Here is a 22,629-nt window from a genome sequence, read left to right as displayed (position 1 = left end):
CGGACACACACACACACACGGACACACAGACACACACGCTGCCTCCCCCAGCCCTCCCCATGCCCCCATGGATACATTGGCCTCCCAGTGCCCCCCAGTCCTTCCCACTCCTCCCAGTGCCCCCCAATCCCCCCCACTCCTCCCAGTGCCCCTCAATCCTTCCCAGTCCCCCCAGTGCTCCCAGTCCTTCCAGTGCCCACCAATCCTTCCCACTCCCCCCAGTGCCCCCCCATCCATCCCACTCCTCCCAGTGCCCCTCAATCCTTCCCAGTCCCCCCAGTGCTCCCAGTCCTCCCAGTCCTCCCAGTGCCCACCAATCCTTCCCACTCCCTCCAGTGCCCCCCCATCCCTCCCACTCCTCCCAGTGCCCCCAGTCCTTCCCAGTGTCCCCAGTGCCCCCCAGTCCTTCCCAGTGTCCCCAGTGTCCCCCAGCCTTCCCATTCCACCCTGTGCCCCCCAATCCTTCCCACTTCTCCCAGTGCCCCCAGTCCTTCCCAGTCCCCCCACTGTCCCGCAGCCTTCCCACTCCTCCTAGTGCCCCCAATCCTTCCCAGTTCCCCCAGTGCCCCCCAATCCTTCCCACTCCTCCCCAGTGCCCCCAATCCTTCCCACTCCTCCCAGCGTCCCCCAATCCTCCTCGCTCTTCCCAGTGCCCCCAATCCTTCCCAGTGTCCCCCATCCCTCCACTCCTCCCAGTGCCCCCAATCCTCCCCACTTCTCCCAGTGCCCCCCAGTCTCCCCAGTGTCCCCAGTCAGCCCGGACAAGGAGGCGCGGGCGGACGCTGAGGCCGTGTTTATGGGGCTGGCGGGACGCGAGGACGCTGCGTTACAAAACGAGGACCAGTACATACATACGTACATATATATATAGTATATACACCCACAGGTATACGTGTGAGATTAAATAACCCCAGCACCCCCCCGGGGGTCTTGCTCCCCGTCCCCCCCTTAAATACTCCCCCCCCCCCCAAAGTGGCTCCAATCCAGTCGGACCCCCCCTCCCCGTCCCCCCCCCTTGCGTGCCCCCCTCCTCCCCCTCCCAGTATAACCAGCTCTGGCTCCCAGTTGCCCCCACATCCAGTTACTGTCGGAGACTCGGTACTTCGGGGAGGGGGGGGGGCAAAACAGAAACAAAAAATAAAGGGGTTCCCCCTGGGCCGAGGGGCTGGGACCCCCCAACCCGGCTGGGGTTGGCCAGTGGTGGGGGGTGTCCCAGCCCCAGAGAAATACTGTGATTATTGGGGGGGGGATATTTACAGTTGGGGGGTGGGTGAGAGCATTGCCCCACCCTGGAGGGGGACTCCCCGTGTGTCCCCCCCCCTTTGCCCAGGGAAGGCGAAAGCCCTGAGCTCGGGGAGGGTAGTGGCAGGTGCTGGGGGGGGGCACTGGGGGCACCCCCCAGCCGTGTCCCCCACATCCCTAGGGGGCTGTGGTGGGGGCTGCTGCCCCCCCCCCCACGCCTGCTGCAGGGCTTGGCAAAGGCTGAGGGCTTCCCTCCCGCCCGGCGGTGATGGCACTGGGGGGGGGACGGGGACGCGATGGGGGGGGGACTTGGGGTCCCCCCCCACGGTGAAGGTCCGTGGTGTCCCGGGCACCGAATCGGAGGGGTGAACCTCGCTGCGGGGCCGGGGTTGAGTCCATGGGGGGGGGCCTAAAGGCAAATGGCCCCCCCGGCCGGTGCTCCAGGTGAGTCCCAAGAGTAAGAGCTGGGGATGGGGCTTCCAGCGTACCCCCTCTTTGCTCCCCAGTATGGCTCACATTTGGAGGCGGGGGGCATTTCTGCCTGCCCCCCCCACCACAACGTCCAACCGGGGTGCCAGCTCTGTGTCCTGGGCGGGGGGGGAGTGAGGGGTCACGTTGAGGGGAGGGTGTGCTTGGGGAGGGGGGGAGGCCTAGGGGGGGCTGTGCCCCCCCCCGATCGGTCCATCACGTCACCACGAGACTCACACTGGACACAGACATGAACGCGGGGTGTCCGCCCCCCCCCCAAACCCCCTCGAGATGCACCCCAGGCCCCCCCCCCATCTGTGCCCCCAGGGAGGGAAGTGGGGGGGGCACCAGGAGGCCTTGGCGGGGGGGGGGTCTCGCCTCCTCCCCAGTGGGGAAGGGGTAGGGAGTAGGGGGGGACAGGGCTGGGGGGGAGAGGGCCCCCCCCCAAAAAATCGCTGCGGTTTGAGGGTGGTTTAAGTCGGGTTGGAATTTTTCAAAGTCTGCAGCTTGGCCTCCAGTTCAGAGATCTGAAAAACAGCAAAGGGGAGAGGTCTCAGCTGGGGGGGGGGGCGGGGGGGCTCAGGGCCGGGTGGGGGGCACAAGGACAAGGGGGGGGGGCACGGGGACATGGGTGCGAACATGTGGCGGGGAGGGCAAAGCTGGGGGGGGACAGGATGCGTACATGGGGATGGGGGGACTGGACTGGGGGGGGGACAGGACAAGGGGGGGCAGGACATGGGGGTGCTGGGGTGGGGGGGAGACACGGGGATGGGGGGAAGGAGGGGGATGGGGGGGGCAGGGTGCGGGAGGGCCGGTGTGGGGCTGGGGGGCAGGCTGGGGGCACAGGGACGGGCTGGGGGGGCTGCAGGCAGGCGGTGGGTGAGTCTCTGCGGGATGTCCGGGGGGGGCATTTTGAGGGGTGACGGAGGGGGGTGTAAGGGGTGGGCTCATGGGGGGGGCTCTGCTGGGTACCAGGGGACCCCCCCCTGCTGCCCACCTGCACCCTGGTGCCCCCCAGCCGGGCGGGTGCCGGCCCCCCCCCCCCGCTGCGACCCACGGCAGCATCCCGGGCGCTGCGGGATCCCGGGGGATCCGGCGACCCCGCGGAGGATCTGCTATGACCCAGCACAGCTCTGGCCCCACCCGCTGGGGGGGGAAATCCAGCGTAGGTAGCGTGGAATCCAGTGTGATCTGTTGTGGGATCCAGCATGACCAGCATGGGATCCAGCTCCCAAAAGAGGATCGAGTGTGACCCCGTGCCTTGCGCAGATCTACCGGGAACCACCGCGGGATCCCGCGCAAGCAGCCTGGGATCCAGTGCCCAAGAAGATCTCTTTTGATCCGTTATGGGATGTCAGACCCTGAAGCAGGATCCACTCTGACCCAAACCCTAGGCAGATCCACTGCAATCCAGTGTGGGATCCAGTGCCAGGAGGAGGATCGGGCGGTGCGCCAGCACCCGAGCAGATCCACTGCGATCCGGCGCAGGGCGCGGTGGCGGGAGCACAATCCGGTGGGAGCCGGCGCCCAAAGCAGATCCACCGCGATCCGGCGTGGGATCCAGCGGCCGGAGCTCAGTCCGGAGGGGAGCCAGCGCCCTACGCAGCTCCGCTACCACCCAACGTGGGATCCAGCGGCTGGCGCGAGCCGGCGCCCGAGCAGATCTGCTGCGATCCATCCTGGGATCCAGCGGCGACGGGAACCCATGGGCCGCGACGGCGGCGTGGCGGAAGCGGCGTGGCGGAGCGGGACCGGACGGCGGCGGGGCCGAGGCCGGGGCCAGCCGTGCCCGCGGGGCTCAGGGGCAGCCCGCGTCCCGGCGCCCGGTGCCCACCTTCTCCTGCAGCTTCTCCATCTCCTCCTTGTGCGCCAGCTCCGACTCCTCCAGCACCCGCCGCTGCGCCGTCTCCTTCTTCAGGAACTCGATCTCCCTGCGGGGGCCAGCGCATGGGTGCACGTCACCCCCCCCCACCCAACACCGGGGAGACCCCGGGGAGGTGGGGAAGGTCAGGGGGGACCCCGGGACTTGGGTGTCAGGGAGGGACAGTGCTCAGCGGGGTGGTGATGCCCGGGGATCTCCCAGGGGATGGTCCCTGCCCACAGGATGGTCCATGGCCAGGGATGAGGGATGCCCGGGAGGGAGTTGGTGCCCCAGGGATGGGTCCACGTCAAGGGGAAGGTCCCTGCTCAAGGGATGAAGGGTGCCCAGGAAGGATTTGGTGCCTCGGGGACGGGTTTCTGCCCAGAGGATGGTCTGTGCCCAGGGAAACGGTTCATGCCCAAGGGATGGTCCGTGCCCAAGGACAAAGGGTGCCCACGAAAGGGGTCAGTGCCCCACAAGTGGCTCCACGCCAAGATCATGGTCCATGCCCAGGGGATGGTTCATGCCCAATGGCATGGTCTCTGCCCAGAGACAAGGGGTGCCCGGGAGGGGGTCGGTGCCCCAGGGATGGGTACGTGCCCAGAGGGATGCTCCGCACCCAGGGGAGGATCGATGCCCAGGGCCCGGCGCTGCCCTCACTTTTGCTGGTACTCCTTGATGAGCCTTTTGGCCTTGCTGTACTTGCGCTCCAGGGTCTGGTACTGGGCCTGAGTCTCCTTGAGATGCTCATCCACGGCCTGGCAGAGGTTCTGCGCCTCCATCCAGTACCCCTCCAGCTTCTCCATCCGCTCCTTGTTCTCCTCCACGCTCTGCTCCAGCTGGGCCTTCTCGGCCCGCCAGCGCGCCTTCTCCTGCTCCAGGCACTGCAGCTGGGGGACAGCGGGGTCAGGGCATGGCACGGCATAGCCAGGGAGCAGGCATGACATGGCATGGCACGGCATGGCGTGGCATGGCATGACACAGCACGGCATGGCCAGGGAGCAGGCATGACATCACATGGCATGGCATGGCACGGCATGGCACAGAATGGCATGGCTTGGCACAGCATGGCACGGCTTGGCACAGCATGGCACGGCATAGCCAGGGAGCAGGCATGACGCGGCATGGCACGGCACAGCATGGTGAGGGGTCTGGGGGGAGATGTGGGGAGCTAGGAGGGGATGGGGGAGATGGAGATCCAGGGGGGCTCGGGGAGATGGAGGGGGGGTCCCTCCCACCCGCAGGGAGCCAGGGCACCCGCTCACCTTCCTCTTCAGCTGCTGGATCTCGGCCTCGGTGACGGCGTGCTTGATCTGGAGCTGCAAGAGGAGCCGGGCGTTCGCACAGGGTGGGCACGTCCCTGCACCGCTCCCGGGCGCGCACGCACACTGCCACGTGCGGGCACGCTCCCCTGGCACCCCCCTACCCCCTCTTCACCTCCTTGAACTTGTGCACCAGCTTTTCGGGGTCCATCTCTACGGGTGAGAGAGTGTCCTCGTTCTCGGCTAGCTCGAACACCTCGATGGCCATCTCACCGCTGGGGAACATGGGGCTCATCTCCTCCTCCTCATCCGTGGCGTACTCGCCCGTCTGTGGAGGGCACAGACCGGCATTGGCACGTGGTGGTCCCCAGCCTGGCACCCCCACCCCATCCCACCTAGGGAAACTGAGTCACTGGCCCCATATCGGGTGGGGGGACCACATCAGTCCCCTCCTGGGTGGGTGCTGTCCCCCTCACCTCCTCATCGTCCTCGGTGTACTGGGTGTAGCGCTGCTCGATCATTTCCCGCTGCCACCGCTCCTGCTCCAGCGTCTGCTGGATCAACTGTGCCACCTCGCTCTGCTCCCCCGGCTTCTCCCGCCCGATGAGGAACCTGCGGGGACGGCGAAGCTCAGCCAGGGACGGGGGGCTCAGACTGTGGGGGGTCTGGGGTGGAGGACACCCAGGTGGCACAGCCAGGGGACAGTGGGGAGGCTCAGCCAAGGGACACCCAGGTGGCACAGCTGGGGGACATCCCTGCTGGGACATGCAGTGCTCCTGGGGGTGGTGAATTTGGGGGGGATATTATGGGGCCTGTGGATGAGTTGGGGGGTTGGGGGGGATCCTAGGCTGATGTGGGGGCATTCTGGGGAGCAGAGGGCACTAGGATGACACAGGACAGGCAGTGGGCATGGGGGGGGGGGGGGCAGAGGTATTTTGGGGCAGGGGGACAGCCTGGCCTGGAAGCTGGGGTGCTCTGGGGACAGGTTATGGGGCAGGGTGCCGCAGGGGGCCCAGCACGGGCTGTGGGGGGTCTCCTGGCCCCCCAAACCCCCCAGCCCAAGGCCCTACCGGACACGGCCCTTGGTGTTCCTGAGGACGGAGGCGGCGAAGCTCTGCGTCACCCCCACCAGGCTGGTGCCGTCCACCTCCACGATGAGATCGTTCACCTGGATCCTGGGGACAAGGGGACTGTCACAGCGGGGCCACCCCTTGCCCACCTCCCCAGCATCTCCCGCACCGGGGAACATCTGGCACATCTGCCCGCTCCCACACCAGCTCCTCCAACACCACCCAAGCCCGTGGGCGTGCGGCAGGGGGGACCCAAGGGGGTGTTTCGGGCCCGGCAGCCCTTACCTGCCGTCCCGGTGGGCCGCTCCGCCCTCCGTCACTGTCTTGACGAAGATGCCCAGCTTCTCCAGGCCCATGTCGGCCCCCGCGCCCATGCCGATGATGCTGATGCCCAGCCCTTCGGAGTCTGCAGAGACAGAGAGCCGTGTCCTGGTGGGGTGGCAGCGGCCACCCAACGCCAATGGAGTCACCTCCAACCCATCCCCAAGGTGCCGGGGGGACCCCGGGGTGTGGGATGGGGAGAGGACCCACCTTTCTCCAGCTCCACAGGGAAGAGGTCGAGCCGCTCCACCCTTTTCTCCAGCTCGTACTCAGCCGACGCGGCCATGGGGTCGACATCTTCATTGCGGCGGTCGTAGTCTTCGTTGGAGTAAGTGCTGAAAACCTGCCGCGGTGGAGGGAGCTGCTCAGCGAGGCAGCAGGATGGGGTGGGAAAACACCGCAGCCATCCACCGCCCCGGCACCGGCAGCACCCGCGGCCGAAGGGGCATCCTTGGGTGGGGGGAACCCCGGGCAGGGGCATGGGGGGGACGTTACCGAGCCTGTGAGCCACTGGAGAATCCCCCCAAGTCATGTCATGGAGTGAGGGGGAGTTTGAGGAAGCACAGAAGGTTTGGGGTGGCCCTGGGAGCAGAGATGGTGCCGTGCCCTGCACCCCACGGAAGGATGGACGGTGGATGGACAGAGAGATGGACGAAGGCGTGGATGGGTGGAATGGCAGATAGACAGATGGGTGGATGAACAGATGGATGGATAAATGGAAAGATGGATGGATGGATGGATGGATGGATGGATGGATGGATGGGTGGATGAGTGGATGAGTGGATGGGATGTCCAAGCACTGGCTGCTCTGAGTCACAGTTTGGGGAAGGAAGAACTGGCTTGTTTCTCCCTGCCCCCCTCATCCTCCCCTTTCCCCAGGCAGGGGCTCCCCAGCTCTTGGCCCACCACCTTCTCATGGTCCAAACTGCCCTGTGGGAGCAGGGAAGGGCTCTCCCCCTGGGGCAGCCTCACCTCCTCTGCCCTTCCCTGCACCTCACCCCTGCCTGGGCACCTCCATGCAAGCCTGGGCTGCCAGCCTGGAGCCTGGGGACCCAAACCCACCATCGTGCCTGGGAGAGGTAGATCCCACCGTAAGTTTGGGGTTGGTTTATTCCCCTGGATTTCCACCTGGCAGGTTCAACTTTCAACTGCTGCCTCCATGTGCTCGCCTGGAGGGATGCCTGGGCACAGGGAGCACCAGGGACTCTGTGGGCCTCGGGGGTCCAAGGGTCACCCCTGTCCCCAGGTTTCCGTCCCCGCTGTGCCCACCTCTCCCCATTGGGCTTCACTCGCAGGGTATCGAGGAGGGATCAACCTCGGGGCTGGGGTTGCCCCTGTCCTCCTGCAGGTCTGGGGACACAGAGGTCCCCAGCCACCTTCAGTCCCAAGGGCGAGGGGACGGGGATGGTTGGGATTGCCGAGACCTCACGGCAGCCCCCGACCGAGGCCGGGAAGGGGACCCGACCGGGGGCAGCTGGTCAGAGTGGGGTGATGAAAGGCAAAGGCGGTCGGGGGCCGCATACGTATGGTCCTCTAACACGGTAAATCCTTGGGGACGCTGACCCCCGGCGTGGGGCAGCCCCAAATCCTCCCACGCCAGTTCAGGAGGGGCTGGGGGCACCCCAACACTCACCCCAGGGCTGGGTGCCCCCATGCCAGGCACCAAGGTGCTCCTGGCCGAGGTCGGATGTGCCACCAGGATGATGTCCCCGGACCGGAGCCAGTGGGAGTGGGGTGCCATGTCCCTGCACCCCGGGAGGCTGCCAGCACCCCTCTCCGGTCGGGGACAGGCTGGCCAGGCACTGAACCTGGGAGATGTCCCCAGAGGGGCCCCGGCTGGTGATGCTGCCGGGGCGAGTGGATTAGGGATAACACCGCAGCGCTAAAGCCTCGCCACAAAGGGTATTAGGGATGAGTGTCAAGGGCCATCGCACAAAGCCCAGTGACACCCACAAATGGGCAGCACCCACCCGGGTGGCACCCCGGGGTGCCGGGGTTGAGGAGCAGGGGACATGCCTTCGTCCCCCCATCCGCACAAGCTAGCGGGAGGCTGCAGGCACCCAAGCCCTTAGCTACGGGCACAGGTCCCAGCTCGCCCTGCTGTGCCCCCCACCCCTGTCCCCAGGTCCTGGGGGGTTTGGGATGTGCCCAGGGCCTGGAGTTGGTTCCAAGGGAGAAGGAGCCGGAGCCAGCACATGCCCAAGGGAAGGGGCTGGTGGTGTGTGCCCCCATCCCTGGGTGCAGGGTGCCCGCGCTGGGGCTGGGTGGGGGTCCCCAGCGCTCCTGGCCCCAACCCCTACAGCAGGTTTGGGGGGGGCTCAGCATCACCCACAGACCCGGTGGGGGGAGCCAGGGTGCTCAGACCCCTGGGTCCCCACCCCACCCGCGCACGTGGGACCCCCACCATCACCCTGAGGTGGGACGTGGGTAAAAGCAAAGAGGCTAAAAGCCATGCTGGCGGGAGCAGAGCACCCCAAAAAGCCTGGCTGCCCATCCATGGGAGGGACACCCTTCCCAGGGCCGGGCTGGCCGGTTCCCACAAGACCAAGACCCCCCGCAGCGTGCAGCCACCCAGCGCACGGCCACCGCTGTCCCCTGCCCGGGCCACGGCGGTCCCTGTCCCCCCGTCCCAGGTGGGGCCACCCACCCGCTCTGACTCAGAGCCAGAATATAGGCCGGGGCTCTAAAAATAACCCAGCTCCAGCACAAAGCAATTGCTGCTCCTCCGGTCGGGGGGATTCGAGCAGGAGAGAACACCCCAAAATAGCTGCACAGCCCCTTCTCCCCCCACCCCATCGCCAGGGAAGCATCCCAGATGGGGACCCCAAACCCAGCTGGGGTCTGTGCTGGGGAATAGGGGGGGGACACACGGGTGATGCTGGTCCCCACCCGGCCATGCCGCCAAGACACTTCCCCTTCCTCCACTTCCCGAAACGGTCCTGGGCGCGGAGCTGGGCCCACGGCAGAGAGGCAAATACCCCCACACCACCGCTGCCTCATACCCAGGGACCCCCCCATTTAGGAGGAGCCCCAGCATCGAGGGACCCCCGGGGACCAAGGACAGAAGGCGGCAGCACGGCTGCCGCACCCAGCACCCCGTACCCGGATATTTTGGGCATCCCCACCCAAAATATGGGGTGGGTCTTGGCCCGTCCTGGGCACAGCGGTGGGTTGGCACTGGGTGCTGTGCACAGCCCGCCACAGCGGGTCCCAGTGCCACCCTTCCCCACCACACCAGCCCCAGGGTGGCCCCTTGCTGGCCGGGGGGGGGGGGCCCAGGCCATGCCAGGGCAGGGCCCTTCGTTAGCCAGCCGGCTCGTTAGCCAGGCCCATGTGGCAGCCCTCCTTCCCCCAATGCAAGGGCATGGCCAAGTGGGATGCCATGCCCGATGGCTGGGGATGTGGGGGGGACACAGACCCCCACCTCCCTGTCCCTGGCACCAGCCCCCCCAAATAGGTGGGTTTGGAGGGGTCACACACCCCAGTCTGGGCTGCCCCTCACCCTGAGGTACCCCCCCATCCCCAGCTGCCACCCACCCCAGGATGCCCCCCCTCCCCAGCTGCCCCCCCACCTTCATCCGCAAGCGGTCTCACCTGGATGGGAGCCGTGCTGAACTGGATCTTGCGGTTGGGGACGGGCTCCTCTTCCTCGGACAGCCCAGGGATCTCCACACAACCCGACTCGGGCTCGTACAGCCCTTCGGCCTCCTCCTCCTCCTCCAGCCCGCTGCCCCCCGAGTCCTCCCCGAGCCCGCTGTAGGCACTTATGTCCACCAGGTCCGCCTCGGAGAAGTCCTCCTTCTTGGCCTCCTCGTAGGCATCGCCCTCCTCTGCCCGCTCGCCCTTGACGCCCTCCTCGCCCGTGGCCGCCCCCGAGCCCCCTTCCAGCCGGGGGGCGGTGGGCGCCGGACCCTCGGCCCCCTTGGCCGGCTGGGGTGCGGGCACTGGTTCGCCCGCCGCCGTCGCTTCCTCCTCCTCCTCCTCCTCAGCCTCGCCGCTCTCCTCCACCTCCACCGGCTTGATCTTGCAGACCTCCTGCACCCGTGGGGCGGCCGTCTCCTTCTCCACCGGCCGGCCGCTTTTCCCCGCTGCCTTCTCCTCCTCCGGCGGCCTGGCCCGTGCCGGGGCGGCATGGCCATCACCCGACCGTCCGGCCTCGGGGCCCGGCAAGAAGACCCGAGGTCGCTTGCCCACCATCTTGGCGTTGAGCGGTCCTCCCGCTCGTCCCGGCGCCTTATGGAGGTTGTTGCGGAGGTCGGCCTTCTCGAAGACGGCGCTGAGTTGGCTGACGGTGGGCGAGACGGCTTCGGCGTCCAGCTTGTCCAAGGACTCGGTGCTGCCGTTGAACCTCACCACCACGTCCAGCTTACGGTCCTGGAAACCGGCTCGTTCCTTACGTAGCAAGAGCTTGGTGGTGGTGGCCTTCTCCTGCGGGCTCCTCTCGAAGATCTTACGGGTCTCCTGCAGCTTGGAGAAGGGTTTGTCGGGTTTGGAGTCGAAGCGGCTGACCCTCTCCGAGACGCTGGTGCCCAGCTTGAGGAGGTTGCCCTGGTCCATGCTCTCGCTGAGGCTGCCGGCCCGGGGCAAGGAGAGACGGACGGGCTTCTCCTTGGCCTTGGCCAGGTCGCAGGCGCCTTCGGGGCCGGGCGCCGTCCCCATCTGCAGGAACATGTTCTTGATACGGTGAACGTTGGAGCCATACTTCTTACCCCGGCTTTTCTTGCCGTCTTCGCCGTCGGCCTCCTTTGTAGGTGCCAGGGCCTGGATGGTGGCCTCGTAGGCGTTACGGTGGGGGGACGCGCTCCGGAGACCCCCGCCGCCCGTCGCTCCGCCGGAGGGGGACCCCCCACCGGCGGCCGCCCCGCCGCCTGCCTCCGTCCTCAACATGCCGCCACCGGGCCGCCGCGCCGCATCGCCCGCCGCCGCCGCCGCCACCACCGCCACCGCCGCTCCCCCCGGTCTCGCCGCGGCCCCTCGTCGGCTACAGCGGCATGGGGAGGGGGATGCCGCCCGTGGTGGTGGTGGTGGACGGGGTGGCCGTCACCGGCACACCTGCACCGGCCCGCGGGGGGCTGTTGGGCCTGGTCAGGCCATGTCCATCCCGGGGGGCCCCCCTCCGCCCAGGCCCTTCTTCCTTCCTCCCTTCTCCTCCTCTTCCCCTTTCTCTGTGGCTGGTGATGGAGCCGCTGCTGCCTGCGATCTGCCCGCCCCGCTGCCCGCAGAGCCCTCTGGGTCTTAGCGGCGCGCTCGCTCTTCCTCTTCCTCGCCGCCCATGCTTCGGCCTCCCCGCCGCCGCCGCCTCGGCCGGGCCACCGGGAACCCCCGAGACCCCCGCTTGCCACCCAGATGCCCCACGGTCCCCTCCCCACACCCACACGGGGGTCCCCTCCCTCCGGCATGTCCCCCCCTCCCCGCCCAGCATCCGTGCCGTGCCGCGCGTCCCCCCCAGATCTGGCTTGTCCGGTGTTGCCACCCCCCCCCAGCTCTGTCCTCATGTCCCCCTCCAGCTCTGTCCCCCACGATTCCTGGCTGTCCCGTGTCCCCCCCACCCCACCCCAGTTTTGTCCCCGTGGCCCCCAGGCTGGTCCCTATGTCCCCTCAGTCCTGTCCCTGTACCCCCCAGTTTTGCACCCACATCCCCTGGATCTGCCCCTACGTCCCCCCATTATCTCCATAATTTTGTACCGGTGTGTCCCCCCCCCAACCCATCCCCATATGGCCCCGAGTTTGTACCCATGTCCCCCCCATCCTGTCCCTGCATCCCTCCATGCTGTCCCCATATCCCCCCCAAGTTTATACCCACATCCCCCCATCTTATCCCCATATCCCCCCGAGTTTGTACCCACGTCCCCCCATCCTGTCCCTGCGCCCCCCCCGGGTCTGTCCCCGTGCTCGTCTCCCTGTGTCCCCTCAGTTTTATGCACGTGTCCCCATGCTCCCATCCCTTAATACCTCCACACACCCGTGCCCAAAGCCCCCCCATCTCGAGGTGGTGTCCCCACAGGACCCCTATTTACTTTCTGTCCCCATAAATCCATCCCTGGGGTGCAGCACATCCCCCCCCCCAACGCCTCCACCCAGGGGTGGCAGGAGGGGAAACTGAGGCAGGGGGCCCCTGGGGTGGGGGGCTGCGTTGCTGCTCCCCTGCCTTCCTGCACCTGCCGGCTGATATTTTGGGGGGTTATTTGGGGGTTTGCTGTCTTCCCACCAGGCACCAGGGTTGGGGGGGGCCAGAGCTGATAGATTGGGGCTGTGCTGGGGGTCCCTGCTACTGGATGAGCACCCCAAGGGGCTGGGGAACGGGCTGGGGGGCACCCCTGCTCCCCCAGGCCGGTGAGCGCACGGGCGCCAGGACCCTGCAGAAGCTCCGCGTTCCCCGACACAGCCTCCCGGCCCTTTGTGCGTGACGCGGCATGACGAGGCGTGACGTGACGTGACGCGGCGCGACGTTCCCTCCCCTCCCACGGTCACCCCTTTCCCTTTCCGCTGCCGCCATCCCCCCGCACCCCCCCCCCCCCGAACCCCACCGCAGGGCCTGGTCCCCCACCACCGCCAACCCTCCGGTACCCCGGCACCCTCCGCTTCGTCCCGCCGAGGGACAACCGTCCTTCCGCGCTCCCCGTGTACGCACACGCGTGTGAACAGGCCCGCGCACGCGTGCGCTCCCGTCTCGGTGCCGCACAAGGGCACACGCGTGTGCAAGGCAGCGGTGCTGGCAGGCTGCCTGCCGTGCCGGTACGGGGACGGGGGGGAGTGTCAGTTGTCCCCAAGTGTCCCCACTGTGCCCCAGATGCCATCCCACTACCCACGAGTGGGGACCACCAGGACAAGCCCACCCAGGGGACACCCCACCGGAGAACCCCCCCCCGCCCCAGGGGACACGGGAGCCCCTCGGCGGCCCCACTCCTCTCCACGTTCTGGAGGGGCTCGGGTACCACGGGACCTTGGTGGCAGGAGGTGGCCGTGGTGGGGTCCCCCCCTCCGTGTCCCCAGTGGGACCCCCCCCAGGAGGGCCCCCCCCGGCCAGGCCAGCCCCGCTGCCTCCGTCAATCAGCCCTGGCCCCGTTCCCGGGTGCTGGTGAAGATGGAGGCCCCCAAGCTGCTCCGGGTCTGGGTGCTGGCAGGCGAGTGGCAACCCCGTCACCCCCCCCAGGGAGGGGACACGGCCAGGCCAGGGGTACCCCCGGAGGGGAGGGAATGGGGGGGACCCCCAGAGACGGGTGCGGATGGGGGTTTGCCGGTGGGAAGGGACGGCGGGGGGGGGATGTGGCTGTGACATGATGGGGCTAAATAAAGCCGTCCTGTCCCTGGTGCCAGCTGGGTTTGGGACGGGGGGGGCCGAGTGGAACCTCTCCATGATGGGTCCAGGGGAAGGGAAGGTGCTGTCCCCATCCCCGTCCCTGTCCCCATTCCCACTCCCTCCTAAATATAGCCCACCCCGCTGTCCCGGGACGCCTGGCACCACAGGGACACGTTTCTGTCCCAGCCGGGTGTCCCGGGGGGGGGTCTGTGGGCACCTGCAGGTCATCCTGGGGTCTCTGGGGAATGGGGAAACTGAGGCAGGGAGGAGCCATGTTCCCCAGTCCCGGATCTAGTCCCGTGCCTGTCCACAGCTGTGGCCCTGGGGGGGTCCCGGGCCACCCTCCCCGATCACCATGTCCTCCCTGACCACCGTGTCTCCTCCGAGACCGGAGCCATCTTCGTCCACGAGCTGGAGCGGGACCTGTTCCAGGAAGCCTTCCTCGCCGGGCACGAGGATGATGACGGTGAGGGCCAGGCCGAGGGGATTGGGGACGAGGGGTTGTCCTGCAGTGCCTGGTTTGGGGGGGGGTGGGGGGCTGGGACTGTTAATGGGGGGCACTGCCTAATGCCTCCTGCCCACCAGGCATGGCCCCAGCTGGGCCGTCTGTCCATCCCTTCCTCCATTCATCCAGTCTTGTACATATCCATCCATCCCTCCATCCATCTCTCCATCCCTCCATCCCTCCCTCCACCCCCACGCCACCCCTCCACCCATTTGGGGACCCCCGCGCACCACCCCATCACCCTGTTAAACCCACCCGGGAGCAGCATCCCTTTCCTCCCCCACCGCTGAGGCGTTGGGGGTCACCTCCCTTTGGGGTCATTCAGCTCAAAAAGGGGAGCAGGACCCCCCTGGGGCACAGCTGGCGCAGGGACCAGTTATGCTCCCTTGTTGGGACCAGTTGGATGGGGAAGGGCTTGCGGGGTGAAGGTCCACCCATGGCACAGCCTGGTGGCATGTGTCCCCCCCATGTCTGTGTCCGCCCCCACCCGTCCGTGTGTCCTGGCACCCAGCAGCCACCCCCATCACCTTCCAAGCCCACCTCCGGGACCACCCCGACCTGCCACGGTGGCTGCGGTACATCCAACGTGACCCCCACCAGCCAGCCTACCTCTACGGTTGCCCCACGGCCACCGAGGTGGGCACCCACACCATCGAGGTAGGTGCCCACCCTCGCGACCCCGTGCCAGGGGGATGACACGGGGCGGAGGGCTGGCATTTTTGGGGGGGGTCTCTCCTCTGTTTGCAGGTGCTGGCGTACAACCGGCACACCTACGAGACGGTGGCACAGCGCCTCGTCATCACCGTCGTCCCCGCTCCAGGTAAGGACTCCGCACCCCCAAATCACAGCGGGCTGTCCCGGACCCCCCCACAGGATGGTGGTGGGGTGTCCCCATGGGTGCTGCGTGTCCCCCGCAGGTGGGGACCCGCCGTACCAGGGCGAGTTCCTGGTGGGGAACAGGAACGTGGAGGAGCTGCTGCCGGCGGCCGCGCAGGAGATCTTCCTCCAGGCCACGGCCGGTGTCTGGGATCAGGACGACCTCCATGTCATCAACATCACCTCTGCTCTGGACCGGGGCGGCCGCGTCCCGCTGCCCATCGAGGGGCGCAAGGAGGGGTACGGGCAGAGCCAAGGGGGGGGGTTGCTGGCGTTGCTCCTGGGCAGACCCGCAGCCTCCTTGCTGTGGGGTTTTTTTTGGGGGGGGGGTCACCTCCAACTGGTGCCTCCCGCCCCGGCAGAGTGTACGTGAAGGTGGGCTCCCACGGCACCTTCTCGCCGTGCCTGGCGTCGGCCGCCTCGCCGCAGAGCCGCTTTCGCTGCAGCCTGGGCCAGCAGCCCCTCGCCTCCTGCTACGACACCTTCGCCCCCCATTTCACCATCCGCTGGTGCAACCTCACCCTGGTGAGACCCATGTGCCCCCCCCCCATCCCATGCACCAACCCCCATGGGGACCCCCCGCTCCCCCCAGTAACCATCACCCCGTTACAGCTGCAGGTTTGGCCCAGCCCCACGGCTTCGGGGACGGTGTGGGGTTCCGGGGTGCTGGAGGACGATGGGGATTTCCAGCCCCCCACCGATGCCCCCCCCCAGGACCTGCTGCCCGGGTTCCTGGTGACGCTGCTGGTGCCACTGGCCGTGGCCGTGCTGCTCTGCCTGCTCCTGGGCCACCTCATGTGCTGCCGCAGGGAGGGAGTGTAAGTTGGGGGGGCACGCTCAGGGTGGGGGTCCCCCCACCCCAGCCAGGGCATGGCCCCCCCTGGCTGGATGCCCCTTCCCTGGCCGTCATGGCCCCAGGACAACCTGGGGTTGGTGAGAGCCCTTCTCACCGTCATTTTTTTTTTTTTTCCCCTTTTTCCTCTGTTTTGTAGGCAAAAACGGGACTCGGAGACATCTGAGTAAGTCCCCGTGCCCGGGCTGAGCTACGTGGGTGCTGGGGGGCTGCTTTGGGGGGGGGCTTTGTCGTGGTCACACACGGGGAGGGCCAGCATGGATGGGTACGGGGAGGAGAGGGGGACGGTGAGCCGTCGGCTGTCTGAAGGATGTTATGGAGGTGGTGGAGCCTAAAGGTCTCCCCACCCCAAAGGGGTCCCCCCAGCCCCCATCCTCCTCTCCCCACACCTCAGCACCCCATAATAACCCCCCAGAGACGTGGGCTGGAGCACAAGAGCTGTTTTACTTCTCCAATAGCCTCGGCCTGACACCAGCAAGGAGGACCCCAATGATGGGGGAGCAGATCACAGCGATGGGGAGCAGACGCCGACGATGGGGGGGCAGACCCCAATGATGGGCAGGCAGACATCCATGATAGGGGGGAAGACCCCGATGATGGGTGGGCAGACCCCCCAGTGACGGAGGACAGACCCCAGTGATGGAGGACAGACCCCAGTGATGGGGTGCAGACCCCAATGATGGGGGGACAGACCCCCCCAAGCCCCTCTCTAAAGGGATGCGGGTGGGAATACAGGGTGCAGCACCCAGTTGTCCTCCTTCCTCAGCATCCAGCTGGTCCACCACACCACCATCCACGGTGACACGGAGGAGCTGAGGCACATGGCCAGCAGCCGGGATGTCCCACGGCCCCTTTCCACCCTTCCCATGTTCAACGTCCGCACGGGTCAACGCATCAACCCCATGCCCAGTCCTCCGGATGGTGCCCGCGTCCCCCTCCTCCCGCAGTGAGCCGGGGCGGTGGGTACCCGGGTGACACCAGGATGATGCCGGAGCGGGGACAATCCCAAGGATGGGGATGGATGAAGAGGCATCATGATGCTTTTAGGGGGGACTTTGCAGGGGATGAAAGCCCGGCAGCGGGCAAAGCCCAGCCAGACGGGCAGTTGCCCGTCCGGCTGGGTTCTGCCCGCTGCCAGGCTATTGCCTGGAGCGTTTGGGGGGGCTACCAATACTTGGAGTGGGGGTCATCAGCATCCGTATGTATCAGTGGGACAATACAGGACACCTGCATCCTATTCCCTTCCCCTCCAGCCTCATCTGTCCCACCTGACCTGATGAAACCCTTAAATAAGAGCTGTGGGAGCATTATAGCTTTTTTTGGGGGGGGGGGCGGGGGCGGGGCAGAAGGGAAGAGAAGGGAAGGGGGAAGGAAGGAAGGAAAGAAAGAAAGAAAGGAAGGAAGGTGTTTTCTTCCTGTTTTCCAGGTAATGTGGGTGGCTGCATTTTTGTCACCTTCCTGGGGGTGACCTTGCTGCGGGATGGGGGCTGTGGGGTGGGTTTTGGCTGATAAAGTGGCTGTTTAGTGATGAGATGTGGCTTTTCTGCTTTATTTTTGGCCCTCTGCAAGCATCCCAGCCTGGTCCTGGTGGCTGTGGTGGTCCTGGGGTGGGGGGGAGGTTTTGGGGTGCAGCCTGCTTCTGGGCTCCTTCTGGCTGCAAACAGTGCATTGAGTTTGCCAGTTCTGAGGCTGGGGGGATACTGAGTGCTGGGGAGCTGGGGTCTTGCTGGGGGGGGGGGGTCCTGGTCTCCTCCACCCCCCTCTTCAGCTGCTTTGCTCCATCTGGGTGCCCTGCTTGCACCCGCTCCCACCCTGCTCCATCCATGACCCCCCCCACAAGGGCTTGGGTTGACTCTGCCACCCACCCCCAGCCCTGCAGAGGGAAAGGGGCTTGTGGAGAGCAGGTTGGGGATGGGGACAGGGACAACGAGGCGGGGGGGGGATGACACAGCCCCAGGGACCCACGATGACACCCCAGGGCACCCCAATATCCCCCGGCTCACCTGGCTGCCTGTGTCCGGCAAGATCTCGCCTCGAGCCCCCGGCTGCTCCGGCCGCTCGCCCCTTCCACCGCGCAGCCCCTGGCATCCCGCTCGGCATCCCGCTCAGCACCCCCATAACCCCTCCCCAGCGCCCCCCCCTTCCCCCCAGAGGGTCCCCCCAGCCCAACCCCTTGCCTCCAAAGAAAGAACCTCTTTCACAGCAGCCCCCCCCTCCTTCGCATGGGGCAGGCGCCAGGGTGGGGGTTAGGAAAACATGGGGGCCCGGCGAGGAACAAGAGGAGCCATTGATGGGCGAGGAGAAAGGCGGCATTGAGGCCCCGTCCCGCCGCCTGTCCTGCCTGCGCAGCCCCCCCATCCACCCACCCCAGCGCTGCTGGGGTCTTACTGGTGCCCACCGGTGAAGGTGCCCTGGGAGAGGCGAGCGTGGCAACACGGTGGGCACCGTCCGCCCTGGGCACGCACACGCGTGTGCTGCTGCCGGCTGCCCCGTTCGCTTTGCACGAGAGAGTGTGCGCAGCGTGTGCCGGCGTTGGTACGCGGGGGGCACCCGCTGTGGGGGGGTGGGGGTCTTGCACCCACACGGCGTGGCACGCCTCTGGCAGCCTTGGGTGAGCACAACCTCCCCCTGCCCCAATTTCGGCGCATCTCTCTGTGCCCTCCCTCACCCAGCTGTAATATCGGTGTATGTGTGCCCCCCCCCCCCAGCTCCCCAACTCTTCCTTTTGGGGGGGGCACCCTGGGCTGAGTGCCCCCCAGCCCCTCTTGTTGCCCCACCCCATGTCCCCATTTCTCCCCCCATTTGGGGAGGGGACACACATCAAAGTCCCCTTCACCATGGGTGCACAGCAGCTCTCCCCCCACCCCAAATCCAGCCCAACCCTCCTTACTGGGAGGGTGGATCCCCCCTTCCTTCCTCCCTCTCCCCCCCCCCCCCAGGGCAGTGGGGGGCTGAGCGAGGAGGAGGAGGGCTGGGGGGGCCGGTGGGGGCTGCGTTGGGGTGGGAGGACGGACAGGACGGGAGCACAGAAGCTCGGCGGGAGCAGAGCGGGAGCAGCCGGGATGAGAGCGGGACCGTGGACGAGGGGCTCCCAACCCCACCGCACCCCCACCCACCCACCCACCCAGGACCCCCACCCTGACCCCTGAGAGCGAGAGCCGCCGGTGAAGAGCACCCCAGGTTTGTTGGATCATTTCACATGCTTTATTTCAGCAGTCAAAAAAAAAAAATAATTAAAAAAAAAAAACCAAAAAAAAAAAAAACAATTTCAAATTATTATACATATACAAACTAGGTACAGACTCCGGGAGAGCCCGGAGCATCCGCCGGGAGATGGGCCGGCAAACGGGGGTGGGTTCGTGCCCCTCCGTGCCCGGGGAGGTATGGAGGAAGGGATGGATGGAGGGAAGGATGGATGGATGGATGAATGGATGGATGGAGAAAAAGCTGCTGGAAGATGAGAGCGGAGCTGAAGATCCACCTGCTTAACCTGGAAAGCGGGGTTGTCCTTGTTCCCTTTCGAAGCTTTTAGTTTTTTTGGTTCTGCCTTGCATTTGCTCCGGGATTTGCTTGCAGGATGGGTGGGGGGGATAAATAGCACCTTTAGAAAATTCACAAGTTGAGCTGGGCAGCAAAGAAGGAGTCGGGGGGGGGGGGGGGGGGGGGAACAAAACAGAGAGAAATTAAAATAAATCAAGCTGAGTAGCGCCTTTGGAGGCTGTAGCACCAGGCGGTCCCGGGCTCGGGTGTTGTGGGACCAAAATAAAAGAGAATAAAAAAAAAAAAAAGCACAGGATAAAAATCCTGGGGATATGAAACCTCAGTGGCTCCCGAGGGACCTTGAATGGAAGAAAATAAAAATAAAAGATCAACAGAGCAACAAAATGGGGTGGGGAATATTAGAGAAAAATTAGCACCTTTGCTCTGAACCTGGCAGGAAAGTCCCGGCATGGCTGAAAAACCCCAAACGAAGCTAAGACTACTTGAAAATGAAATAAAAATAACCCCCAAATTAAAAACAAACAAACAAACAAAAAACAACCCAAAGCACAGCGGTGAGGTAGCCTTCCAGAAAAGGAGAGTATGCAGCGAAGGGTCGGGTCTGCTCGGCGGTGGGGGCAGCGGCTGCTCCCCTGATGTGCTTGGGAATGAATTGATTTTGCTGCCTGAATAAAAATAAAATAAGAACAAAAAATAAACCAAAAACAAGGGGGGGGGGGGCAGAGAGGGAAAACAACAACAAAAAGCAAATTATAACCAAGAGTTAAACATCTTCCTTGCAGCAAAAAATTAATATACTCATGAGATGCAAGAAGCAAAGAGGCCAGCGGGGAAAGGTCGGCTGGAGGGGGGGATTCGGCCGGTCCCGGCGCTCCGGGCTGGGGGGGGCTCGGCACTGCTGGGGGGGCTCGGCGCGGCCGCGGCGGCGCTTTCGGTGAGCTGAGCCACGCCGTCTTCAGGGGTGAGGAGTGCCTGACCCCGAGGAGGAGGAGAGGAGGGCAAGCAAGCGAACCCACTTCCTGGTGATTTTGTTTGAAAAGTCATTTATTTTTATTTTTTTTTTGGTTTAATGCTTTTTTTGGGGGTGTTTTTTAGGTTTTTCTTTTATGGAAACGCAAATAGTTTTAGAGACGCTGGATAGAAACCGACACAAATTCAAGTCCATGTGAAATTTTCTCCTTTTTTTTTGGCTGTTTTTTTTTTTTTTTTTATTATTATTATCATTATTATTACTCTCTCCTGTTACGCGTGGGGCGTCCAGTTTACAAGAAGCAGACGGGGCCGATGTCGATGCCGAATTCCTGGTCTGGAGCGCCAACGTCCATGGGAGCCAAATCGATGATAGGCAGGCGAGAGGTCTTTGTCGTCTTGTACTCGATGACTGTCTTGCCCCAAGCGCCGGTGTGACTCTGCGGGGAGGTCAGGATCAGTCCCGTCCCCATAACGCGTCCCCACCACCGCCACCGTGACCATCCCCTGGACCACTCACCGTGCAGCCGTCCTCGGTGACGCCGTAGGTGAAGCGGCTGTTGCCTTCAGCCCTGATCTCGATCTCGTTGGCGCCTTGGAGGAGAAGGGCCTTCTTCAGGTTGCCGGTGTCCCGGTCCATGTAGGCGACGCTGTTCTTGCAGTGGTAGGTGATGTTCTGGGAGGCCTCGGTGGACATCAGGCGGAGGAAGGTCAGCTGGATGGCGACGTCGGCTGGGTTGGAGCCCTCACCACCGTACTCGAACTGCCGGAGAAGAGGCGTTAGGCGCTGCGGAGCTGGTTGTCCATCCCCAGTTGTCCCCCCTCTCGTCATCCCCCCCCCCGCCCCCGCTCACCTGGAAGCCGTCGCTCATCGTCTCGCCGAACCAGATGTGCTTCTTCTCCTTGGGGTTCTTGCTGAGGTACCAGTTCTTCTGGGCAATGGTGGCCTGGGTTGGGTAGACGCACGTCTCGCCCGTCTCCATGTTACAGTAGACCTTGATGGCATCCAGGTTGCAGCCTTGGTTGGGGTCGATCCAGTATTCGCCTGCGGGGCAGAGGGAAGGGGGTCAGGGAGCGGGGAGGGAGGCAAGTGGCCACAATGGATGGAGGATGGAGGTGAGGAGCAGGCGTGAGGGATGGAGGTGAGGAGCAGGTGGAAGGGACAGAGGATGAGAGGGATAGGTGAGGGTAGCTGTGAGAGATGGAGGATGAAGGGGTGGTGGGAGGAGGTGAGGAGCAGCAGCCGTGAGCGATGGAGGAGGGAGGTGAGGAGCAGGTAGGAGGGATCTGGCGGGTGGAACATAAAGTGGAGCAGCAGCCGTGAGGAACAGAGGAAGGAGGTGAGGAGCAGCTCTGAGAAACGAGGGATGAAGGGATGGAGGATGGAGGTGAGGAGCAGGTAAGAGGGTTGGAGGTGAGGAGCAGCCACGAGAGGTAGAGGATGGAGGGGAGAGCAGCCACGAGAGCCAGGATGGAGGAATGAAGGTGAGGATCAACCAGGGGGGATGGAGGAAGGAGGGAGGCGAGGAGCAGGTAGAGGGGACAGAGGGATGGAGGTGAGAGCATCCCAGAGGGACGCGGCAACACTGACCGCTCTTCCAGTCGCCGTGGCACATCTTCAGGTCGCGGCAGGTACGGGCAGGGTTTTTGCGGGTGCCCTCGGGGCTGCGGATGTTCTCGATCTGTTGGCTCAGGCTCTTGAGGGTGGTGTCAACCTCCAGGTCCCGGTCGCGCATCACGTTGGCATCGTCGGCTCGGTAGTAGCGTCCGCCGTCGTGGGCCTTCTCCTGGGGCGGCTGGGGCAGGAAGCTGAAGTCGAAGCCGCCGCTGGGGGGGCCGGGAGGACCGGGGGGGCCGGGTGGGGCCAGGGGGACCCTGCGGGAGGAGAAGGAAGAGGATGGTGAGCGGGAGATGAAGGCAGGCAGCTCTGGGCGGGCAGCGGCAGAGGGGCCGATACGTACGACAGGGCCGACGTCGCCGGTGCGACCGCGGGGGCCGGGGGGGGCCGATGGGGCCGGGCAGCCCGTTGAGACCATCTTTGCCGGCAGCACCAGCGGAGCCGGGAGGACCCTGCGGGAGAGGAGAAGGGGTGAGCACGGCCATCCTGCCTGGGCAGAGTGGTCCCCTCCAGCCCGACCCATGTCCCCATGAGAAAGGCGATGACAGCGGGGACCCTCTCCCCCCCCCCGGGATGCTCCAGCCCCGGCTGGAGGTCATGGCTCAGTTGGGGGACTTACTCTTGGACCGGCGGGACCAGAAGCACCAGAAGGACCTTGTTCACCAGGAGAGCCCTGTGCAAAGCAAGGAAGAAGAAGAGGTCCCATCAGCATCTCGCTCCGCTTCCAGGACGTGGGGCAGCACCCAGGGCCACCGTCACCCCATGGGACTTACGGGAGGACCA

The 22,629-nt window shown here is 65.4% G+C and overlaps 3 protein-coding genes across 4 annotated transcripts; 1 reads left to right on the top strand and 2 right to left on the bottom strand.

Moving 5' to 3' along the window:
- Positions 1–1,713: 1,713 nt before the first annotated feature.
- PPP1R9B (protein phosphatase 1 regulatory subunit 9B) lies at positions 1,714–11,475 on the bottom strand. The gene is made up of 10 exons (XM_052785241.1): positions 9,819–11,475; positions 6,435–6,567; positions 6,189–6,309; positions 5,904–6,008; positions 5,310–5,445; positions 5,009–5,161; positions 4,837–4,890; positions 4,232–4,461; positions 3,545–3,641; positions 1,714–2,237 (listed from the first exon to the last, which is right to left on the bottom strand). The coding sequence occupies exons 1-10, from the start codon at positions 11,109–11,111 to the stop codon at positions 2,184–2,186; spliced, it is 2,376 nt and encodes a 791-aa protein (XP_052641201.1). The 5' UTR covers positions 11,112–11,475; the 3' UTR covers positions 1,714–2,183.
- Positions 11,476–13,243: 1,768 nt separating this feature from the next.
- Positions 13,244–17,082, top strand: SGCA (sarcoglycan alpha). 2 transcript variants are annotated; one of them, XM_052785243.1, is made up of 9 exons: positions 13,244–13,348; positions 13,838–13,990; positions 14,544–14,686; positions 14,777–14,849; positions 14,947–15,145; positions 15,268–15,430; positions 15,518–15,723; positions 15,898–15,924; positions 16,525–17,082. In XM_052785243.1, the coding sequence occupies exons 1-9, from the start codon at positions 13,309–13,311 to the stop codon at positions 16,706–16,708; spliced, it is 1,188 nt and encodes a 395-aa protein (XP_052641203.1). In that variant the 5' UTR covers positions 13,244–13,308; the 3' UTR covers positions 16,709–17,082. The 2 variants fall into 2 exon arrangements, with proteins under 2 accessions (XP_052641203.1, XP_052641202.1); XM_052785242.1 differs by having other exon boundaries at positions 14,541–14,686.
- A 3,203-nt stretch (positions 17,083–20,285) lies between these two features.
- Positions 20,286–22,540, bottom strand: LOC128140845 (collagen alpha-1(I) chain-like). Its single transcript, XM_052785240.1, has 6 exons — positions 22,466–22,540; positions 22,174–22,298; positions 21,820–22,086; positions 21,083–21,273; positions 20,749–20,991; positions 20,286–20,668 (listed from the first exon to the last, which is right to left on the bottom strand). The coding sequence occupies exons 2-6, from the start codon at positions 22,262–22,264 to the stop codon at positions 20,522–20,524; spliced, it is 939 nt and encodes a 312-aa protein (XP_052641200.1). The 5' UTR covers positions 22,265–22,298; positions 22,466–22,540; the 3' UTR covers positions 20,286–20,521.
- Positions 22,541–22,629: the final 89 nt, after the last annotated feature.

The sequence above is a fragment of the Harpia harpyja genome, chromosome 4 (assembly GCF_026419915.1).
Source record: "Harpia harpyja isolate bHarHar1 chromosome 4, bHarHar1 primary haplotype, whole genome shotgun sequence".
Lineage (NCBI taxonomy): Eukaryota > Metazoa > Chordata > Aves > Accipitriformes > Accipitridae > Harpia > Harpia harpyja.
This window is presented reverse-complemented; position numbering and strand designations above follow the sequence as displayed.

Excerpts from the sequence above, each read along its gene's own strand:
- SGCA (XM_052785242.1), top strand. The coding sequence starts at position 13,309 with ATGGAGGCCCCCAAGCTGCTCCGGGTCTGGGTGCTGGCAG. Across the intron at positions 13,349-13,837 it reads CCGGGTCTGGGTGCTGGCAG|CTGTGGCCCTGGGGGGGTCC; the intron begins GCGAGTGGCAAC and ends GCCTGTCCACAG. Across the intron at positions 15,431-15,517 it reads GCTGGTGCAACCTCACCCTG|CTGCAGGTTTGGCCCAGCCC; the intron begins GTGAGACCCATG and ends ACCCCGTTACAG.
- LOC128140845 (XM_052785240.1), bottom strand. The coding sequence starts at position 22,264 with ATGGTCTCAACGGGCTGCCCGGCCCCATCGGCCCCCCCCGGCCCCCGC. Across the intron at positions 20,992-21,082 it reads CGATGAGCGACGGCTTCCAG|TTCGAGTACGGTGGTGAGGG; the intron begins GTGAGCGGGGGC and ends CTTCTCCGGCAG. Across the intron at positions 20,669-20,748 it reads TCACCGAGGACGGCTGCACG|AGTCACACCGGCGCTTGGGG; the intron begins GTGAGTGGTCCA and ends ACCTCCCCGCAG.
- PPP1R9B (XM_052785241.1), bottom strand. The coding sequence starts at position 11,111 with ATGTTGAGGACGGAGGCAGGCGGCGGGGCGGCCGCCGGTGGGGGGTCC. Across the intron at positions 6,009-6,188 it reads GCGGCCCACCGGGACGGCAG|GATCCAGGTGAACGATCTCA; the intron begins GTAAGGGCTGCC and ends CCTTGTCCCCAG. Across the intron at positions 5,446-5,903 it reads AACACCAAGGGCCGTGTCCG|GTTCCTCATCGGGCGGGAGA; the intron begins GTAGGGCCTTGG and ends CCGTCCCCGCAG.